The sequence below is a fragment of the Pelodiscus sinensis genome, chromosome 2 (genome assembly GCF_049634645.1).
Source record: "Pelodiscus sinensis isolate JC-2024 chromosome 2, ASM4963464v1, whole genome shotgun sequence".
NCBI lineage: Eukaryota > Metazoa > Chordata > Testudines > Trionychidae > Pelodiscus > Pelodiscus sinensis.
The window spans coordinates 144110864-144132752 of NC_134712.1; the positions used below are offsets into that span (position 1 = coordinate 144110864).

At 39.4% G+C, this 21889-nt stretch overlaps 1 protein-coding gene across 2 annotated transcripts in view; it reads left to right on the plus strand.

The window, feature by feature from the left end:
- CTNNAL1 (catenin alpha like 1) overlaps nucleotides 1-21889 on the plus strand; it is a 93780-nt gene that overhangs the window by 21192 nt on the left and 50699 nt on the right. For both annotated transcript variants that reach the window (XM_075921531.1, XM_075921532.1), the window contains exons 2-6: nucleotides 8872-9061; nucleotides 12872-13059; nucleotides 16106-16225; nucleotides 19131-19220; nucleotides 19525-19695. In XM_075921531.1, the coding sequence (XP_075777646.1) occupies nucleotides 8872-9061; nucleotides 12872-13059; nucleotides 16106-16225; nucleotides 19131-19220; nucleotides 19525-19695 (759 nt within the window). The remainder of the gene's footprint in view (nucleotides 1-8871; nucleotides 9062-12871; nucleotides 13060-16105; nucleotides 16226-19130; nucleotides 19221-19524; nucleotides 19696-21889) is intronic.

Genomic DNA, 21889 nt, shown 5'->3' on the forward strand with positions numbered 1-21889 from the left:
CGGGGAGGAAGGTGAGGCAGCTCTGCAGGAGCTGGTACACATAAGGTGTGTCTAGATTACAGGGATTTTTTTGAAAAAAAGTGGCCTTTTTTAAAAAAATCGTTACCTGCATCTAGAGTGCTGCCGTGTTCTTTTGGAAGTAAATTGAAAGAATGTGGCAATTTTTTCGACCATGGTGAACCTTGTTTTACGAGGAATAACACCTTTTTTCGAACATGCTCTTTCGAAAAAAGGCACTTTATAAAGCAAACTGTGCTTTTTGGAAAGAGAGCATGGGTGCTCTCTTTCGAAAAAGCAGCTTGTTTTTTCGAAAGTACTGACTGTAGTCTAGACACACTTTTTTGAAAGAGGCTTTTTCAAAAGAGGCTTTTTCGAAAGATAATTTCAAAAGAGGCTTGCAGTCTAGATGTAGCCCTTGGGAGCTGTTATATGGACAAAGTTGAGCACGGCATTTATTGCAGGGGTAGGTTCCTGGGTGAGTGTGTGGCTGCTGGTAAGTATTTGCTTCAAGTTGGGGGGCTGTCAGAAGGGGAGGTTTGGCCTGTCTCCCAAAGTCTGTGAGAATGAGGGATTGTTTTTCAGGGTAGGCTGTAGATTATCAATGACGTGTGGGATGGGTTTAAGCTGGGGGCTGTAGGTGATGATCCAGGGTTTTCTGTTGTTTTCTTATTGAGCCTTTCTTGATGTAGGTGATTTATTGTAATCCTGTATTCCAAAGTTTTGTTTTTAGAATGCTTCATGTCCACAAATGATTGTAGATGAACATTTTCCTCTGATTTGGGGCTAATTTACCAGATGTTGATAGCACATTTCCACTGGAAGGGAACCAGTCTTTCAAGACTCTTATTCTCTTCAGCATGCAACAGTGATAACAAAGTTGAATTTGTATCCCCTTCTTTTATGAATAATATCACTGCCAAACCCATAAAAAGTATTTTTCAAATAGTTTCAAAAAACACAACTGTGACTACTTTAGTGTTTTTTGTATTTTTCAGTCTGACTGTAGTTGTGGTAGCATTTAAGCTATTAGTCCAATTTAATAATGTTAATATATACTTGTTTGGAGTGAAATGTGGGATTCTTTTCATTCTGAGACTGATAATTAATTCCATATCTACTTACTCTGTGAGGGTTATACTGAATGTGATTATGTTCGTATTCATATGTAAAAAGCCTTGAGATAAAAGTTAAAGCCTAGCGTATAAATCCAATGTATTCTGTATCTGTTGGAAATTAGTAATGTCATCTCCCACATCTTTATATACAACTACTTGCTTCCCAAAATAGACATATGTTGGAGAACAGTGCCAAAACGTATTTAGTTATCTAAGTAAATATATTCTGGCCTGTGCTTATGAGTCACCTGCATACCCTGAAGTCCTGTTTCCGAGCCTTGTCCCTTTCCTCACAATGAGACTTTCTTATGCCACCCTAAGGTGGTGTTTACATTATTTAATTTGTGACAAATAAAGAGTGCACATGTCATTTCAAACTGAAGGCAAAAAGTGTGCTCTTTTACCAGCATAATCTTTAGAAATATAATACCTAGACTGTAAATATGTTATAAGAACTTAACTGCAATTTAAGAGAAAAAAAGTGTTCAGCATAGTTTTGAGTTCAGTTTGTATCAGATTTGTGTTAAGTCAATGAATATAATCAAATCTTATGCTTCAGGGCTTCAACTGATGTCTTATAGGCTGAAGGATCAGTAAAGATTCCCCCCCCCATAATGCACAGTTGGCCATATACATTCTGAAGTATCTTTTGCCCTTCCTCTGAAGCATCACTGTTGGAGATGGAACACTGGACAGGGTGGAACACTACTGTGGGATAGTGTAGAGAATCCTCTTTAGATAGCTAGATGTCATGGTTTGAGTACATACTGAGTGCCAAATTTGAGGCTGTGAAGGAATTTTCCCCTAGTTTAGATTGGCAGGGATCTTGTTTGTTTAGACTTCTTTTGCAGCCTAAGGTGTGGCTGCTAGAGTCATCTGGCAATATCCCAGGTGGATGATGTGGCATTCATCTCTGAAGCCCCTCTTAGCATCTGTGTGTGATACTGCAATCCTTTTCTTTCTCCAGTGCCCCCTGTAGGCTGTAAGATGACCTTGGTAGGTCTTCAGTGATTTAGACCTCTGGCCAAGTCTTAGTCTGAATTAACCCCTTCTGGGGTAGGAAAAAGTCTAGCAAATAAAATTGTGTCTTTGCCTTTGATAGGGTCTTCTGCCCTGGCTTTGGACCCTATACATTCAGCCCTTTTTTCATGCTTCCAAACAAGCAGTGCCTCCTCTTGAGGTTTATGCCATTTTACCGAGTACCAGTAGGGGAACCTAATCCCACCCAGAGACTCCATATGTAGCAGCCACAAACTGTTTACTTCTGTCTTCTTCTGCTATTTTCCTGGCCCTCTTCTTACCAGGCGCTTTTATATTTAGTTCCATTCCATAGCTAATGTCCTTTAGTCTTCTCCCCATTGAATCCCAGTGTAAGTTTAGCCAGCCTTAAACTCTGGTTACTTGACCGACTTCTTTGGACAGCTGCTAAAGCCTTTTAGCTCCTTTTACCTGAGCTTGCTGGACTCTGAGCTGTTACTATCTCTTCTAACTCTTGCAGCACCAGATCTTTTTAGCTTCTAAGATGGCATCTCTCTCTAGGCAGGCTTTGAGAGTTCACTTTTGCTTTTCTCCCACTTTACTGCTTTCTGGGGCTGGTTGTACTGGAGCACTAGGGCCTTCAGCAGGGGTCTTGAAGACGTGGTTCACCTTATCAATTTTTTGCTGTTACAGGCACCTTGATCATTTGGTGGCACCTTGGTCTCCCCGTCACTTGCATGTGATACAAAATAATTTAGTGTCCAGAGGGCTGAAATGCTTTAATGTTCTAATTAAATTCATTATGCTCAATATAGGTGAAATGTAATGGCTTTTGATGTAGAAGGGGGCAGACTAGGTGATCTCATCCTCCTCCTGGCCTTACTTGATGAAATGTATAAAAAGATCTTATTCATATATATTTGTTTCATTGTTTGCCAATTAAATAGAGTGATAATATATAGATAATTAAAATGGAAACTTTCCAAAATATGCAGTAATTTACATCTGCCCAGTTTATCTTCTGAGACTGAACATCCTCTCCCTTCTCTGTTAACCATTGTCATGCAAATCAAGTTGATTGTTGTTTAAGAAATATGAATCTTACCTTCCTTCAGCAAAAATTAGTTGACCTCTAGTACGTCTAACGCACATTTTTAGTCTCAGTGGTCTAATGTTTTGAATTAACCAATTTGTTTTCTGCTTTAAAAGTTGGTTTTATTAGTTGGTTTTAAAGTTGTTAAGCTTTTCTTAGTGATTGTCATAAAAAATCCATTTGCTTTTATTGATATATGGCACACGACTGTTGGGGTATAGATTAAGGATATTATATAGCAATTAATTGAATAGTTGTAACCATAGTTGTAACTGAATCAGAGGCAGCAGCATGGAGTGGCAGGCAGGAGCTGGTCCACAAGGGGAGCCACCAGCTCCGCGGATCCAGTGCTCATGGAGAGCTGGTTTAAAAGCTAGCTTCTCACGGGCACCATCTCCCTTCTTCCCCCCTCTCTCCCCTGCTGTCTCTGATACAGAGTCAGCAAGGGGTGACTCTGGGGTGTGCATGTGGTAGGGATGTTAAATTTAATCAACTAATTGTCTAGTAGGTGGATTATCCATTGACTAGTCAATTGGGGTGGGGGGAGCATGGCAGCGGGGTTAGCTCCTGGCATGTAGTCAATAAGATTAACCGATAAGCCTAGGCTTGTCCGTTAATCGTGTAGTTGACTATATGTTGACATCCCTAGTATAGATATTGTGTCCTTTGGGAGGATTTCAGCCTTCTGTACCTGTTAAGGGTATGTTTACCCAGCAGTGTTATTTCAGAATAACTAATGTTATTCTGAAATAACATAGTCCACGTCTAACACTACAAGCAGTTACTTTGATATAATGTCAAAATAATGTCGAGCTGGAGGACTTCTTACTCTGACTCCTGTAACCCTAATTGTACGAGGAGTAAGGGAAGTCAGAGGAAGAGTGTCCTTCCTTTGACTTCCTGCTGCTGTTATAGACAGCACCAAAAGCTGAAATAAGCTATTTTGACTTAAGCTACACAATTGGTGTACCTCAAGTTGCATAGCTTATTTCGGCTTTAGCCCTGTTGTGTAGTTGTTCCCTAAGAGATTGAGGTCCATGGGAAACTTGATTCTGAAGCTAGCCAAAATATCCAAGCCTGATAATGGAATCTCAGTTCTGGCTTTTTTTGACAAAAGATCTCCTGAAACAGGCCCATACCACCTGTGATAATACATCTAATTTCAGGTATAGGTTATGCCTGCTTGCAGGGCAAACGTCTGATATAAAGGCCTTTGATTAAGGTAATTTTCATAAGAGAATTTTCATAAGTTACTTTCTTCTTTGTTATGTTGGACTCAGTCTACAGTAAAAGCATTGTTGTCCAGCATGCTGGGGAATGGTGGATGCTGGTTAGTCAGATATTCTGGTTAACTAACTAAGAGTTCAAAGTGAGGGGGCTCTGGACTTAACCAAAAGGTTGGGGTATAGGAGGTGGTATTTGCTCTGGGCTGTGTGTTGGTGGTGGCGAGGGGAGCTAGAGATGAAGTGTTAAGTGTGCCGGAAGGTCTAGGCTGGGGCAGGTGGTTGGGTGAGAGTTCTGGTTGGGGGTGCGTGCTCTGGCCTGGGATGAAGGGTTTGGGCTGCATGAGGGGACTCCAGGCTTGGACTGAGAGGTTCAAAATGAATGATGGGGTGCAGTGTTCAAGCTCAAGGTGGGAGTTTGGGTGCAAGAGTGGGCTCATGGCTGGGAGTTGAGGCATGAGAGGAGTTTTGGGTTGCTGAATCTAGGCAGCATTCACCTTGGGTGGCTACACATAGGTGGCAACATGTCCCTGCTGCTTCTAGGTGGAGACGTGGGTAGGAGGATCTACATGCTGCCTCCTCCTGTAGGTACTGTCCCAACAGCTCCCATTGGCCACAGTTCCTGGCCAATGGGAAATGCAGAGCCAGCACTTGGTGGAGTGGAGGGCAGTTCCTATGCCTAGGAGCAACAGGGACATTTTGCTATTTTTGTGGAACCAAATAGGGAGCCTGCTGGCTCCTGCCAACCAGACTATAAACCGGACTTTCAATGACCATCAGAAATGCTGGTGTATACAGCTCTTGGGTTGGCACAGGATGGGATAGCAAAGCTTTTACTGTGCTGTGTTGCAGCATTGCAGGGTTTGGAAACGTTTCAGTTCTTGGTGTGATGTTCACTCTACAGTGTATATTCTTTACTGACATTCTGGATTTTTTCAGGGTAGTTTGCCTCAGGGATAAATGTCTGCTCACTGATTGTCCAGTTGCCAGTAACTGTGATCTCACAGGCCCACTTAAATAACATGGTGCTGGGAACATGTTCTAGTCATATCTTGTTTCTGTGGAGAATCTGAAGTTGGTTTTCAGTTCACCTGCCCTACAATGAGAATTGAACTCGGTCTTGAATGTTGTCCATTTAAGCTATTATGAAGAACTCTCTGGTTTTTATTACATATGGTCCTCTTACTACTTGCAGTAGGTTCATCTAACGAACTATCAAATTTAAAGCCATTTTCTTGAAAGGATGGAAGTGATTCATTTGCATGGAAATTTGGAATAAAAAATGCACAAAAATAATTCTAAGCTTGTTCACTAGATACAAATAATGGTGCTGGATACACAAGAAAAAAGTGTACCATGTTTTTATTTAAAACTCTTTTATTAAACAAAGGAAGTATTATACTTAGCAAATAGCACTTATTGTTCCTGGTCAAGTCCTTTTGAGATTTTACAGCAAGTAGAGCTCTTCCTCCCACCCCGAGTTTTTATTCATAGAAAGAGGAAAAGAACCTCTCCTGCTTTTTTCTTTCCTAGTTGGTTTCTCGATATTAAGCTGGTCATTGGATTGAAACTAGTTGAATAACTGAAATAAAAATACCCTCATCTACAGGTGCAGAGAAGGGTACTGCTGCCCAAAGTTGATATAGCACTTAATGCTCTGGTTCGAGGTGCTTAGCCAGTGACTTCTACCAGTTCAGTTGTGTGACTTCTTTTATAAGACTTTAACATTTGTTGTATTGATTTCAAATTTAATTTTAAATTGATTTAGTATAAAAGTATTTAATTTAAATTTAAAAAAACCCTTAATTATATTTATTTGTAAACAAGTCTGTTTTGATCTATGCTAGTGCTCAAGACAGTGCAGTGTTTCACAAGAGGCTTCCTGTTTTGTTTAATTTAAACCAAAATATAACTGTCCCTCTTTGTCCTTAGGGAACAGCACACACAAAAAATCTGTCTCGGAAGTGCAGATGCTTTTCACTCTGCATCAAGGCTCTAAGAAAGGACAAATAGCATACCAAATCTACCTTGTATGACTGGATAGCATCCTCTCATAGATGTGTATTTTAATAAGAGGTGCCATAAGCATTGAAGTCCTACTTTGGAATTATTGGATTTGTCATGGGAAAAGTACAAACGCAGCTCTGCTGCAAATTTGTAAAGTAACCACTGCATCATGTCACATCTTTTCAAATGTTAGAGTGAACGGATAGCTTCAGTATATGTAGCATTCAGAGGGAGAGTACTGTAGGCGTCTGTGAGTTGTTAGTCTCTCTCACTACGTCTAGATTACATCCTTTTTCTCAAAAAAGGGATGTAAATTAGACATTTCGAAATTGCAAATGAAGCTAGGATTTAAATTTCTCACGCTTCATTTTCATAATGGCAGCTGCGGTTTTTAAAAACGGCTGTTTAAACTGGGATCATTCAAAAATAAAACCCTTTTTCGAAAGATCCTCTACTCATTTTTTCAGGAGTACGGGATCTTTTGAAAAAGGATTTTATATTCGAACGATCCACGTCTAAACAGCTGTTTCTCTTTTGAAAAGCCCCTTTTTGGGAAAAGAAAAGTGGCCGCCATTATGCACATGAAGCACGGGAAATTTAAATCCCGGCTTCATTTGCAATTTTGAAGTGTCTAATTTACATCCCTTTTTCAAGAAAGGGATGTAGTTTAGACACAGCCTCTGATAGGAGTCTGTAGTATGCTTTGGATGATCTCAGGCATCAAAATTAGCATAGGCGATCACAAAGAAACTGGGGAATTTTCCTTGTTTGATTACTTTCTCTCAGGACATTTGTGCCAGTTCATACTCCATTTTTTTTTAGGCTAAACATCCCTTTAGATAGTTTCAGTCTGTGCTTAAAATATGTTTTACATTTTTAACTTTAAAAGTTAGCATATTATCATAGAATTGTTCTTAGAAGTGTTAACTGAGCTTATTGAGCCAGCTAGGCGCTTATGTTTGGGATGATTCACCAAAAAGGTTTTATGTACTTTCTCACTCTCCTGCAAGTATCTGAACTGGCAGAGGATCTTGAAAGAACATTCTTCAGGTAAAGAAAATTTTCCGTCAAGATTCTTCTGTTCAGTTTCAGTGTAGAATTCTGGCTAAAATATATGTGAAATTGTGAAATGAGTTGATCTGCATAGGACTCTGACTGGAATATTGAAGGTGTTAATACATATTTCGTACAAATGTGTCATTTATTTTATGCTCTTACAAAAATTAGTTTGCTGCAGTGCAGATCATTCTGTTGTCTGGGGAAGAGCAGAGGGAAAGAAGGGCTCCATAATGGGGAAAAGGTGCGAGAGCAACAGTTCTTCCATTAGTGGAGGGCAATTTTGGCATTCAGAAAGATTTCTTTTTGCTAGATTGGAGTGGGATGGGAGTGTCCCTTTGCTCTAACTTCACATGGCCAAAAGTATTTTCTTATAGCTGGGAAAAGTCCCGTGTGTGTTCGTATGTTTGTTTTTAGAGTAGGTAGGGGAGGGTCAGAAGTTCCTAATTCCAGTTTTCTTTTTTTCTTTTTCTTTTCATGGTGTGATGAAATAAAACCTATTTTGAATCAAGGCTCATGGGTCTAATATTGAGTCCGATCTAAGAGTATTTTTTTTTAAATGTGTATCAAATCTTGAGAGGCGGAGAGAGTTCTTCTAAATGTAATTTAGCTCCAGTATTGATAACATAAATACTTTTGAGCTACATCTACAGTACACGTTTTTGCAGCAGAAAATATGCTAATGAGAGACTCATTAGCATAAGTCGTGACATCATTAGCATATTTTCTGCTGTTTCTTTTTACGCAAGGGGTTTTTGTGCAAAAAGAAGAACTGTGGATGTTTCCTTTTTGCGCAAAATCCCTGTTTTGTGCAAGATCCTTATGCCCCCCCCGGACAGGATGTGTAGTGTAGATGTAGCCTTGGTGGGCAAATTGCCAACACCAAGTCTTTGATTGAGTGCATGCACAGATAAGTTGTATCATCTCTGAAAATTGCCTTTTTTCTATATGTGAGTTACAGGATTGATTAAAATTCACAAGTTCTGAACAGTTAAAGTGGAAAGATGGCAAGACTTATGAATCTGGTTGCAAACAAAACAATACTAGTTGGTCTATAACTACATAACCATTAAGTATTATTGGCCAGTCAAGTGACTTAAAATGGTTTATTTTTAGTATACCAGCTCCCATTACTATATGTGAAGTTTACAGAAGTCAATCTTTAATCTTTTATGAGAAAAGGGTGTGAGTTCAGCGATGAAGAGAGATCACCAAACTGCTTTTTAAATATTCAGTTTTGAATTTGTTTCCAAAAATGACTTCGTGACTCAGTGCAATAGTGTATTTGCTAATAAAATTTAAATTCTAGCCCCAGGTATATTTAAAAATTTGCAAGTAGTTTTCAAGTTAAGATGTTCACTAACCTGACATCCTAACAATTAACTTTTCGTGATTATAGATAACTACTCTTATTAACCATAAGGATAAACCAAAGAGATCAGACAAGACTCTACAAGCAATTCAGCGGGTGGGCCAAGCAGTTAACCTGGCAGTTGAAAGATTTGTTACAGTAGGAGAAGCCATAGCCAACGAAAATCGAGAATTGAAAGAGGAAATGAGTATTGCTTGCACTGAGGCAAAACGAGCAGGTATGTGGTTGTTTAAGAACTCTGCCATTTATGTTGCTATGTTACGCCTGACATTGAAAATAAAAGAAATGTTGCTGTCATCTACTGCAGCTATTAAACATGATTTTTGCAGTTGTTAAAATATCTTTTTCATGACCAATACCTGATTGGTACCAACAGTGTTCTCACACCACCTGCTGTTTAAATTTGCACCATTATGTCTAGCGTTGGCAGATGATGGTATTCTTGTAGTATGCTTTACTTTGTAGAACAGTTTGTCACAAGAAGACTCACTTTTCCCTTCTTAACTTAATCCCCCCTCCCCCAAGATCACTTTCCCTCAACAAAGCCTAAAGTTGTTCTTAACAGTACTTTCAGAATAACTAAGATGAATCTACCTAGTTTCCCATTCCTTCCAGTAATTTAAAATTGGAGCACCTCTATTTATAGTTTTATAAGATCTTCTTTAAATTAAGGAGATATAAATTGGTGAACTGAATTACATTTTAAGAAACAATAGCTTTACATCTCGTTGTGGCTTCACAAAATTAACTTGAAAACTTTTGTTCTTGCAATTTGTAATTCATTTTAATATGGAATCATCTAGCAAATATGTTTTTAAATTGTTATTTTAAAGGTCCCATTTGTAGGGTATATTTTAGTTTAGTTTTACAAAGCCATTGTAAGAAAGAACAAAACCACCAGAAAATATAAAACTTGTCTTTTTTCATAATTTTTCTCATTCATCCAAAACAACAAAAAGTGTCACTAAAAATAAAATTACTTCAATGTTAACACTGAAGTGTTGTGTAGAGTTTCAGAATGTTAACGAAATCCAAATACAGCATGTGAAAACCATTTATAGATATGCTTTCTTAATGCAACATGAAGCATTACTCCAGCCAATGATTTAAAAAATGCGGGCATTTGTCACTGATTTGTCTTCATTGACATTCACCGTCAAGGCCTTCAGAATTCAAATACTTAAATATAACCTAAACTTAATAGCTTTATTTATTCCTATGCCAAATAATCTTTGAGTAATTGTCTATATAGATTCATTACTACTTGTACTCTTGACCCCAATGAACACATGGCCAATGAACACATAGCCAAAAGAATCCAGTATCCATTGGAGCTAGAAAGGACAGTGCAGGACCAGCCCTCCATACCACCTGGCAGTGAGATGAAACCTAAGCATAGTGGGCATTGTTAATTAGTTTGGTTAATTAAGTTAGTGGCCCACTGTCAAAAAAGTTAATATTTTAGGGTAGAGCATCTACACTTTGGGCCATAATGCTAGCCACTCTGTAACAAGTCTCTCCTGAAGTGTTTTGGTGCCTGTTAATAGGCACTCTGGTGTCTGTTCTGCCTTAGAGCAGGACACATCTATCTGTTGCTCTTTGTCCAAGTTCACTTATAACAAGTAAAGGCTGCCTGAAACTGTTCCCTAAAAAATCGATGCAAGCTGCCTGAGATCACCAAGAGGACGGCTGTAACCATACTTCAGCCATCTAATCAGTCCTTCTCTGTTAATGTCCTTGGGAGGTCTGATTCCAACCCCATATCCTGAACCATGTTTTCTCAAAGGCCCCATTCATCTGCTGTTACATCAGCATTCATATCTTCAGGTAGGCAGACAGATGTTCTCCAGAGATGAGCCAACACTTAGGTCATTGGTTTGTAGCAAGAAAAACACAGCAGAAAAAGCCATTGCAGTTTACAGTTGACATACTGCTTTCAGGACTGCATCTGTTTTCTTTTGGGATATTTACTTGAGATATTAACTAATAAACAGTACCATGTTTTTCAGTGTTTGATTAGAGAACATAACTTTCTGAAATGGAGAATTATTGTTGGCCAATGGGAGCTGCTTGTTTGAATAACAGGCAGCTAAGAAGAACCACGCCCGCTCTCCTCTGCTCAGTTATTCACTGAAGCACATGGCCAGGCAAGCAGACTGGCTGGCTGGGAAACATTTTAAGCTCTGCAAGCCGTAGCTCTGTAGGCAGGCAGGCTGGTTTGGCTGCTGGATGGTTAGTTTTCTGACTGTAGCCTGTCTCTGGCACTCCAGCCCCACCCTGCCCCAATACTCTGTCCCCCTTCAACATACCCAAATCCTTTGTCCCCCTCTTGCACCCATACCCTCTCCCAGATCTGGCAGCCCAATCTCCTGCCCCAGACCACAATCCCCTTCTCCCCTAGGTCATATCCCAAACCCCTGTTGTCAAATCACTAGCAGGCTGAGTGGGACTCACTCAGTCACAACTGCTTCCTTCACCCAAACTTCCTCCCAGAGTCCAGTCTTCCCTCTGCACCCCAATCCTTTACCCCAAGCTCCCCTCGGCACACAACCTGCATCCCAGACCCCGCACCTCCTCCATTAATATCATAGAAGAGTGTGGAACTCGATCGCTTTTCAAAATCTTGGCGTGGCCTCCTGTCAAAAATCATTACCTACCCCTGAATTAATGCCTCAACATCACTGCCTTCTAATTAGGCTGCAGGGTGAGCATGTGCCACCCCATTGATCTCTGACTGGAGATCAGCCAGGCTCTCACAAGCTTCCCAGCAGAGCACCTGTGCAGCTGCTGGTGGGGGGCAGAGACTGGCTTTGGCCCTACACCCTACAGGAGGTGTATAGACTATCCTTCTCCCCCAAATGTTGCTGCTCTCAACCCTGAATGTTCCTCTCTGCTCCAGTTTGAAACCTGTGCATTTGTCCTGTTTCCTCTTGTTCCTATGATCAGTTGGCAGGAACAAATGTCCAGTTCTGCCAAAAGAAAAAAAGGGGGGGGCCTTCTGAGACAGGGCTTAAAAAAGGAGCACTGTCCTGACCAAAATGGGGCATATGGTTACCTAGAGATGGTAGATTTGAGATGCGATGTAAGGGAATTGGGTATTTTCATCTTCATGTTTTGTATATGGTATTGAGCTTTTATGTTTGTTCTTAAAGCACAGAAATTACTCATTTAAAGCATGTGAGTAATGTAAATTATTAGGATTTAAACCTGTTTTCTCAAGGTTAGTAAAAACTTAGAACATGTTTAAAAACATTTGGATCAAGTGACTTCTATTTTAGAGATATATATACTTTTTTAGACATCATAATAGTATATCTATTGCAAAGTATGAGCACACTTGTGTTATAGGGATATAAACCAAATAGACACAATCTTGTAGTTGTGAAATTTTACATTATTCAATTTTTGAAATATTTTGCATTTTCTTTTCTCTGTTCGTTCTGTCTTTCGCTCTGTATTGTCTTCCTAAAACCTATACACTATAGTCTTATTACAGTGCTTCCCCAGTAACCCAACAAATACAAAACTATGTTATTGGAGATTTAAACATTCTGCGGGGGCTGCTTATTCTTTACAGTTGAGATTTTTTTTAAAGTAAAATGAAATCTACAAATCAGTTAGCTTGTGGGAATTCCAGCCAGGAGCTGACAGAATAAATGCTGGTTGGACTATGTGTTTTTCTGTTTTGTTCCAGTGCTTGCATGAACTTAATTTTTGCTATTAAAAAAAAAGATGGGAGAGCAATTCTAACCTTAATTTTTCCCAAAGCAAAATTAAACCTTGCTCTTGAGAGGAAAACTAAAACTTGAGTCATTTTTGAAATAGAGAAGGAATGAGTATCAAGCATCTGGAAGCTGAAGTGAAGAGACAGTTGTCTGTAGTTAATAATAGGAAATTAGACAAATGGGAGCAGGCATTAGGTCAGCAAGGCAGGTGCCACTTATCCCTTTTAATTTAGGAATTTTTTGATGTTCCTAGCATTTTTCTGTTTCAAAACCACAAGAAGTTGTTTGTTTATCTTTTTTAGGTGAAACAATTGCACAACTTACCGATGTAGCTAACTTGGATCATCCAGAATCTGATGGCCGGATAACAATTTTTACAGACAAAACAGGAGTAGTAAAAGCTGCAAGATTGTTGCTTTCTTCAGTGACAAAAGTGCTGGTGCTGGCAGACAGAGTAGTTATTAAGCAAATTATAGCTTCCAGAAACAAGGTATTAAGTGTCTTTTTGTTATTTCTGTTTTGGAGATGTGAGAGTGGTCCCAAATGAAGTAATACTTTGCACTGCAGTTAGTATTAAAAAATATATTTTTTCCTCCTTATTTTAAGTATATATATTTTATGAGAAGATACGGTGAAACTTGTGAAAAAGTCCGTTTAGAGTCTTTATGTCAGGAAATACTGAATTAAGAGATTTGGGTCACACTTGCAAATAACTTTCTTACTTTGCTTTATATTCGCTTGCCTGTCAATATGGTTAAGTTTGTTTAATCTGTTAGTGGCATTTCTTGGAGATGAGGGGGAAGTAAAACAAAATTATTAAAATATATACCTTGTGGCAGTATTTATCCATCCAGTGTCTGAAAAGTGGTTATTGGTGGGCAAGTGTCTTAAGTTATTTTGGTGACTTTAAGCATTGTCAAAAGACTACTTTCTTTTCTAGATGCTATTTTGTGAAAAAGATGAGATGGTGTGTTAGCGTTCGTCTACTTTGACACAGAAAAATACTGGCTTTTATATTTCCTATTGGGTGCAAAGAATAGCTGTTGGTAAAATAGCAGTGAAAATTTCTTCTATTAGATCCAGCAGGAAATTTTAAAACATGTTTACACTAACTGTCAGCAGCAAGACAACACATTCTCAACATATCAGAAGTTCAAGAGCTGAGGAGAGAGTCCATATCTGAAGCAGTACAGATGAATGGAAAGAAATGCTAAAAAGAGAGTCCCTGTCTATTTTTTTAGATAGACCAAGTAGGTGAGGTAATATCTTTCATTGAAGCCACAGAAATTTGTCCAGTCAAGCTTTCAGGTTTCACAGAGCTCTTACTCAGGAATGAAGTATTGTAACCAGATTTTCACAGCTTAATACAAGGTGAGACAAATTGTTAAGCATAAGGGGTTGACACGTGTTATGGAAAACCACTTTAAATAAAGTGGGCAGTTAAGCTCTGAGGCTTGTCTCTTGAAGCTGTTGGGCAGATTTTCTTTGGGGACAAGGACTGGGAGGTCATTCATAGAGTGATCAAATGAGAAAAATGAATTATAGGGTGCTCTTGTCTTTTTCTGTGGCTTGAGTGGGTAGTGATTGTGTGGCTTCAGCCACATAATTATTGTTCATGGCCTTTAGTGCTTTGGAAGAGGTACGCTGAATGTTGTGACAGGCATGTGTAGGACCCATGGCTCATGAAGATGTGTTCGGGGGAGAGATGACTCCAGATGCAGGTTTTGCATCCTTGTTTGTGCCAGAGTCTGATACTGCTTTGAGTTCTGATGCCCTAGTAGGTGGGAAACTTGCTTCTCTTGAGCATCACCAGGTTGGGGGGTGTTTGGAGATCAGAGGAGGGAGTCTGGGGGGAAGAATTTGCAGATTGTGGTCACTATCAAGTATGGATTGTAATTGTTTGATACCTAAGTCGCTTCATTTTCAGTTTATACCATTTTTAACAACATTCCGAGGTTTTTTTAAAAAAAGTATTCTGTTCTCATTTTTCACCCTACCTTTGTATAATTTAAATATATATTAAAAACTTGTTTTATTAAGAAAATGCAATATATTGCATCAGATATTACCATAGTACATATTTATTACTTTGTGTGTATATGCAAAACTGCCTTTTGAAGTAAGGCTATGTATTAGTCTAGAAGAAACATACAGTAAACAAATAGGTACACATGCAAGCTGTGAAGAGCCCAATTATTAAATGTAAATATTTATAGGCTCATAGTTCTAAGTCTACAACAGGAACTGTTTATTCAAAGGAAAAGTTTTTTAGGGGATTAGAAAGATGTTTTCTTAAACTCCGAGATAGCATTATGTTTTGAGTTCTATTTCAGTTTTGCAAGAAAGCACACTGATGAACAGAATTCAAAGCATTAATCTACTGAATACTTATTTCTTTCTCTTTCCATCCACTAAAATAAACCCTGGGATTTACTCAGTAAAAAATAATAGTTTGTTGCACTCATTTTCACCTGTTTTTGTTGTTGTGGTAATAAGCACTAAGAATTTTCCAGGAACAATTAAATAAAATAAAAACTGAAAATGAAGGGTCCCAGAGGGCTCATACTATGCTTAAAGTGCAGAGCCATAGTGGGGTTTAGCTCCTGGTAGCAGCACGAGTCGTGACTGAACAGTTCCGGCTTGCGCCGACCCTGGGACCGTTGCGATTCTGCCTCTCCTGCCACTGCCCCGCACCAAGGAGACAGTTCTGGGGGGAGCCAGCTTTTAAGCTGGCTCCCCCCAGCACCAGTTTCTGCTCTCCTCTCCCCATTCCGCCCCTGCTACCTTGATAAAGAGGCAGCAGCGCAGGGGGGCAGGTGATTTGAGGGAGCCCGCTGGAAAGCCACTTCCCGCATGTATTGGCTCCTGCCTGCTCCCTCACTTCCCCACTCTGCTGCCTCTCTGTCAGTTATGAGCCCCAGATCTCCCACAGGACTGAAGCTGGCAGCTGTGGGGATGAAATAGGCTCTTGGGTTTTGAAAAATCCTTTTTTAAAGTAAGTGGGATCTTCTAAAACTTATTTTTTTTTCAGATACTGGGAGAAAAGGGAACTGGTTTTGTTCTGAGAGGAAAGGGAATATTAAATGTTTATCCTTGTTGGCTTTCAAAACAAACGGGTCTCATATTTTGAGTGAAACAGAGTGATTAAAATATTTTCCAGCTACAGGAAAAGAGCTTTTTATCACCTCTTCTTGCTTCATTTCCAAATCTTGATATAATAGTCTTAGATGATCCGGTTTATTTGTACAATCCATGTACTCTCAACTAATACCATTTGTTAGTCAAATTTCTGCTTTTCTATCTACTGAAGGAGCAGTTTTACTGCAAAGCGTTGTTAAATGAGAAATTAAGAAAATAGATAATTACTATTTATTAATAGATAAAATGCAGTTTAACGTGTAAACATACTAAAATCTGCTTTAGAAGTTTCTGCAAAACACTTTCTACGCTTTTTGGAAAATTCCTCATTTTATCTTACTTCTGCAGTTTTACAGGTAACAAATAGCCATCATAATTTTCTTCAACATATTCAACAGGTTCTTGCAACAATGGAACAGCTAGAGAAAGTGAGTAGTTTTCAAGAGTTTGTGCAAATATTCAGTCAGTTTGGAAATGAAATGGTGGAGTTCGCCCATTTAACCGGAGACCGACAAAATGTAAGTACTGGTGAAAAGTGTCTCAAGGTTTATTGCAAATAAATGACTTTTGGCTTTATTCAACAATCAAGTTTGGATTCTTTTTTGAAGAAAAATTATTCCAGTTCCACTACAGAAAACAAAAAATACTTGTATCCTCATCCTGCAGTTGTTTCCAAAATCCAGTTTCCTCTCCTCACTTCTCACAGAGGTGCACCATTCTTAGCGAATTACTTTCAAAATATGGAGTATTTGCCAGTATTTTATCATTTGAAAGCTGCCGAAACAGGTGCTTAACTCCCATGTTCTTGTTACTCTATACCTTCCGTGTAACACAGATGAGCACTGTCTCAGCAATCCTAAGGCACATTTTTCTCAAAGAAATGGTATCCACGAAGCTACAAATAATCAGGGAAACCCCAGCATGGGAACTAACGCTTTTCCTTTTTTCCTAATACCAAACTGGGTGGGGTTGCAACTTCTTTGGAGGATAGGGACATAATACAAAATGACCTTAGCAAGTTAGAGAAATGGTCAGAGGTAAACAGGATGAGGTTTAATAAAGAGAAATGCAAAGTGCTCCACTTAGGAAGGAACAATCAGTTCCATACATACAAGATGGGAAGCGACTGTCTAGGAAGGAGCATGGTGGAAAGGGATCTAGGGGTCATTGTGGACCACAAGTTGAATATGAGTCAACGGTGTGATGCTGTTGCAAAAAAAGCAAATATGATTCTAGGTTGTATCAACAGGTGTGTTGTAAGCAAAACTCGTGAAGTCATTCTGCCGCTCTACTCTGCACTAGTTAGGCCTCAGCTGGAGTACTGTGTCCAGTTCTGGGCGCCACATTTCAAGAAAGATGTGGAGAAATTGGAAAGGGTACAGAGAAGAGCGACAAGAATGATTAAAAGTCTAGAGAACATGACCTATGAAGCCAGGCTTCATGAACTGGGCTTGTTTAGTTTGGAAAAAAGAAGATTAAGGGGGGACATGATAGCGGTTTTCAAATATCTAAGAGGGTGTCACACGGAGGAAGGAGAAAATTTGTTCCTCTTGGTTTCTGAGGACAGGACAAGGAGTAATGGGCTTAAAGTGCAGCAGGGGAGGTTTAGATTGGACATTAGGAAAAAATTCCTAACTGTCAGGGTGGTCAAATATTGGAATAAATTGCCAAGGGAGGTGGTGGAATCTCCCTCTCTGGAGATATTTAAGAACAGGTTAGCTAGACATCTGTCAGGGATGGTGTAGACGGAGCTTGGTCCTGCCTTGAGGGCGGGGGGGCTGGACTCGATGACCTCTTGAGGTCCCTTCCAGTCCTATGATTCTATGATTCTAACTCTCAGTGACAGATGAACCTTGTGAAGTGACAGGTATTCCCTCAGTCAGCGACATGTTAAGGCTAAATATGACCCAGATCAGATCAAGACTGTGATCTATTTGCATATTTCTTGCTGAAGTTATTGAAATATTTTGAGTCTTTTTGGAGAATGTGGTCTGATGACTGATGTTTAGTTCTGTGTTAATTCATCAGCAACTGTTTTGAAGGAGTATAAGGAAATCTGGCCTCTTTCCTGAAATGATTTTCTTGTAGTTTGAGCTTCAATGTGCCACTGCCCAGTAATTTTATCAGGGGGAAACATCACTGTTGGTGTTTTCCATTATATTTAATCACGCTAGGCGTGTGTGCAAAATTTTAGGTTTGTTCATTGTTCTTAGGGTGAAATGTGAACATCTTGAAGAAACAAAGCACAGTTTCCTTTAATGTGCTCTAGAGGGTTGACCTTGTGTTCTGCATTTGTTTAATAGTTTTTAACTCCACAAGAGACTATTATGGTGCTTTATCTGACCAGCTGCCTAACTTAGACCAGTTAATTTCGCTCAGTAATTCTTGCATCAAGCCCATAATTTCTGGCAGATGAAATATAATTTTGTCATTAAGCATTCTTTTGTTTTCTTTTGTCCCATTTCCCTCAACACATGCTTAACAACTACCACAATCAAGGCTGATTATGATCAAATATGAACACTTTTCCCAGAAGTTGCGGCTCTGCGTTAAAAGGAGCTTGGGAACTGGCAGGCAGGCAGGCTGGCTTAGTCCCAGCCCGTGCTGGTACTAGCAGCTACTTCCGCTGCAGCTCTGCATTAAAATTTGTGCTACTCTTGAGTTTCCCTTTGTATAAATAGATTGGTTTCTAGCTGAGCCTATTAAGTGTTTCATTAAGTAAAATTGTATGCATTTACTATTTTAACTACCAAGGTTGTAACAATATAAAAGTATAATTTAAAAAAAAAAAAAGAATAACTTTTGGTGTCTTTACAAAGATTTCTCATTCTTTGGTTTGGCAAGTTTTTTAAAGGTGACAACAAAAAAAGCACTGGGTTTATGCTTTTTATTTGCTTTATGATGTATTCTGATGTTTGATGTAATCTGATTCTCCCCCTCATTTCCCTTCACACAGTTTTATTATGGGTGGATTTTTTGCTTGATTTTTACTTTGGAAATATCAAGTCTTGCCTTCCCAAATATTCATCAGGACTCCTTTGGATGAGCAGATTTAAGGAGTGGGAGCTTTCATGGAACATAGCTGGAGGACTTGGGATATTGAATATATTGGAGATGTTTTCTTTAGGAGTTTGACTCTAATGGATGTTATTAGAAATAAAATATAGTTTTCAAAATAGTCTGACATAAAATATTCCCCAATTCAGTTGTTTAGGTTTCGTTCTTTTGAATCTTGTGATGTCATAATTCTGCACATACTCCGGATTTCCAAGAAATTGTCTGGTGAAAATAGAGTGATATTTCAAGATTCACACATTATAAAGTATCTCATAAAAATTTTTTTTTACCTTTCTTTGTCTATAAGTAGCTAATTTTGTCGGCTATCATCCAAGAATATTCAGTGTTTTCATTTTCTTTGCATAGGATTTAAAGGATGAAAAGAAAAAAGCTAGAATGGCCGCAGCTAGAGCTGTTCTTGAGAAATGTACCATGATGCTTCTCACTGCTTCAAAGGTAAGAATTCTTATAGTTTGCTCAGTGTTGGTGAACCGCGGATTATAGTAGCTGGCAGAATAAGGTAACCTTGTTTCCCTAGCTATAGTTAAAAAGATTGCATCAAAATAAATTTGAATGTAAAATGTTGTTGGGAAGAGGCTTTTCTATGACTTATGCTAAAAATGTTTCTGTGTCAACAGTAAGTTAATTTAAGGAATTTTTAATAACATTACACATTTTTGCTTTAGGCAAGGTATAGATGAGAGTATTTGATTTTACTACATGTGGACTTTTGGGTAATATATTAAATTTACTTTTAAAGACATGCCTGAGACATCCTGACTGTGAATCTGCTCGTTTAAACAAAGAAGGAGTGTTTCATCGAATGAGATTAGCTTTGGAGCAGGTAATAGAGATCATAACTGACTCTAGACCCAGTGGAGAGAATGAAATGGTCCCCATATGTATATATGCTAGCATCAAAGTATTCAAGGTAAGGATAAAGACAGTACTATTATTCTATGGCTTTAAAGAATTAATTGCAACAAATTTCAAAAATACATATTTATAGTAGGAAACTAATTTCTCTTCACCTTGAATGAGTGGCAGTTTCCAATATCAGGCCTTGCACAAAGCTCCCAAAAGTTTGTTATAGTTTGAAAAAAAGATACTTACATTTTATCTGTTGCTGCCACTGCGCATCATTTGCTAATGTTCCTACCTCTTAGAACTAGGGATGCAATAGTGTAGATGGTTAACCGATAAGCAAAAGCTTATTGGTTAATGCTATTGACTACACACATTTCTTCCCTCTCCCCTGTCTGTCAGTAGATTTTTTAGCAGGCTGGCCAGCAGCCCATCTCAGTCCTGGTTCTCACTGGGTCCAGGACCTATCCCCACTGTGGCTCTGCATGTAGAATGTATTAGGAGCCGGGTGAGCAGGCAACCCAGTTTGTGCTGGGTACGGGACCTACCCAGTACAGAGGTAGGTCCCGGATCCAGCACGAGCCAGGACTGAGCCAGACTACCTGCCCAGCCAACTCCTAATATACTTTTAATGTAGAGCCACAACGGGGGTAGGTCCCGGATCCAGCATGAACCAGGACTGAGTGCTTTAACTGCTTTCCCTTATCAGCCAATTGTGTACTCGATAAAAATTCTATTTATTACACGATTAGCAAATTGCCCGCTTCTTCACATCCCTACTTAGAACATGCGGGGATGTAGATCAAAATGTGTTTAGATTTATATTCTGTGCTGAAGTGCTGCTCTCGCTCTCACAGATAGCAGGGTATGTCTAACGCAGCACTAAATCCGGGTTCTGACTCAGGTTTAAGGCCAAGACCTGCTTCTGTCCAAATCATTCTTTCGGGCCCACTGACCTTACTGGGGGTATGGATCAGAGCCTCTGTGCCTCCATGAAATGATTCAAAGCCAAAGGCTGCAGCTCAAGTCCTGTTTGGCAGTTTCGGATTTGAAGTGTCCACAAATGCTATCCCACTGTCCTCTGGAGCTGTGCTTCTTAGCCTTTCAATCCCAAAGCTTTCTGCTCACGTCCCAGGAACAGGAAACAACTTCCTGGTTCAAATGTAGCTGCTCACATTTAACCCTTCACTTCCACATGGACTGCTCAACTGGAAACATAATCAGTGCCGGCATGCATTTGAATGACCAGTAATAAAATCAAGTCTTGTATTGGGCACATTGCTAACTGGCCAGAGAGACAGAGCTAGATTCTAGGTAAACTCTGGTGCAAGGTGAGCAAAACATTCAGTGTCATCAAAAGCACAAGAAACGATCGTGTCTGTGAAACTGTATACAAGTGGATGGCGGCGTTGGAGATCAGCTGGATTGCATAACCAAATAGAGAATGAATCAAGCAACTGAAGACAGAGTATCACAAAGTTAAAGATGCTTACATCACATTCCAGCACCATTCTACCACTACAGTGTGTTTAGCTGAATCGTCTTTTGCCAAGTCCTCTGAAATGGGGATACAGTTTCATAAGCCATGGCAGTGGGTTAAGAGTGGTCTCCTAGAATACCAGTAGGGTCAAGTGACTCCATTTGTAACGATGTTATTCAAGGGAAGTAATGTCCCAGCTTCTTGATCAGGAGAAAGTCTTGATCTTTGCAGCACCCGGGCAATATGCACACTATCAGTGCATTCTACACTAATTTCATGAATTTCCCCCTGTGCCTGACCAGGGGCGAACAGCGGAGTAGTACACTTTGTCGTATATGTATTCGTGCTTCTTCCAGTGTACAAGTTATAGATATGAGTCACATCCATGAGCCGTCACAGATTGGAAAGCTCATTCTCTGAAAACCAGCAGTTATTTCAGGAACACTTATAATACCCATCACCTTTGGGTATATCCATCCTCTCCTCATAACAGCCCTTGTAATTGATTTGCTAATTCCAAACTGGAGCAGTCTGAGGTTGCCAGACTCCTTATGGCTATAGCAATTTTCCTTGGACCAGCATGGCCTCCATTATGCAGTTGTCATGATGCTAGGGGAAGCTGATCACAAGCCTCTAGGAATATCTGCTTCTTCCTGTGAAATCTCAGGACCCACTGTTAGTCATTCCTGTGTCCACATGGTGATGTGATCCCACCAGTATGTACTTTGGCCCTGTTCTAGAAGCACTGGCCTACATATGGGGAGTTTGTGATTAGGTCAAC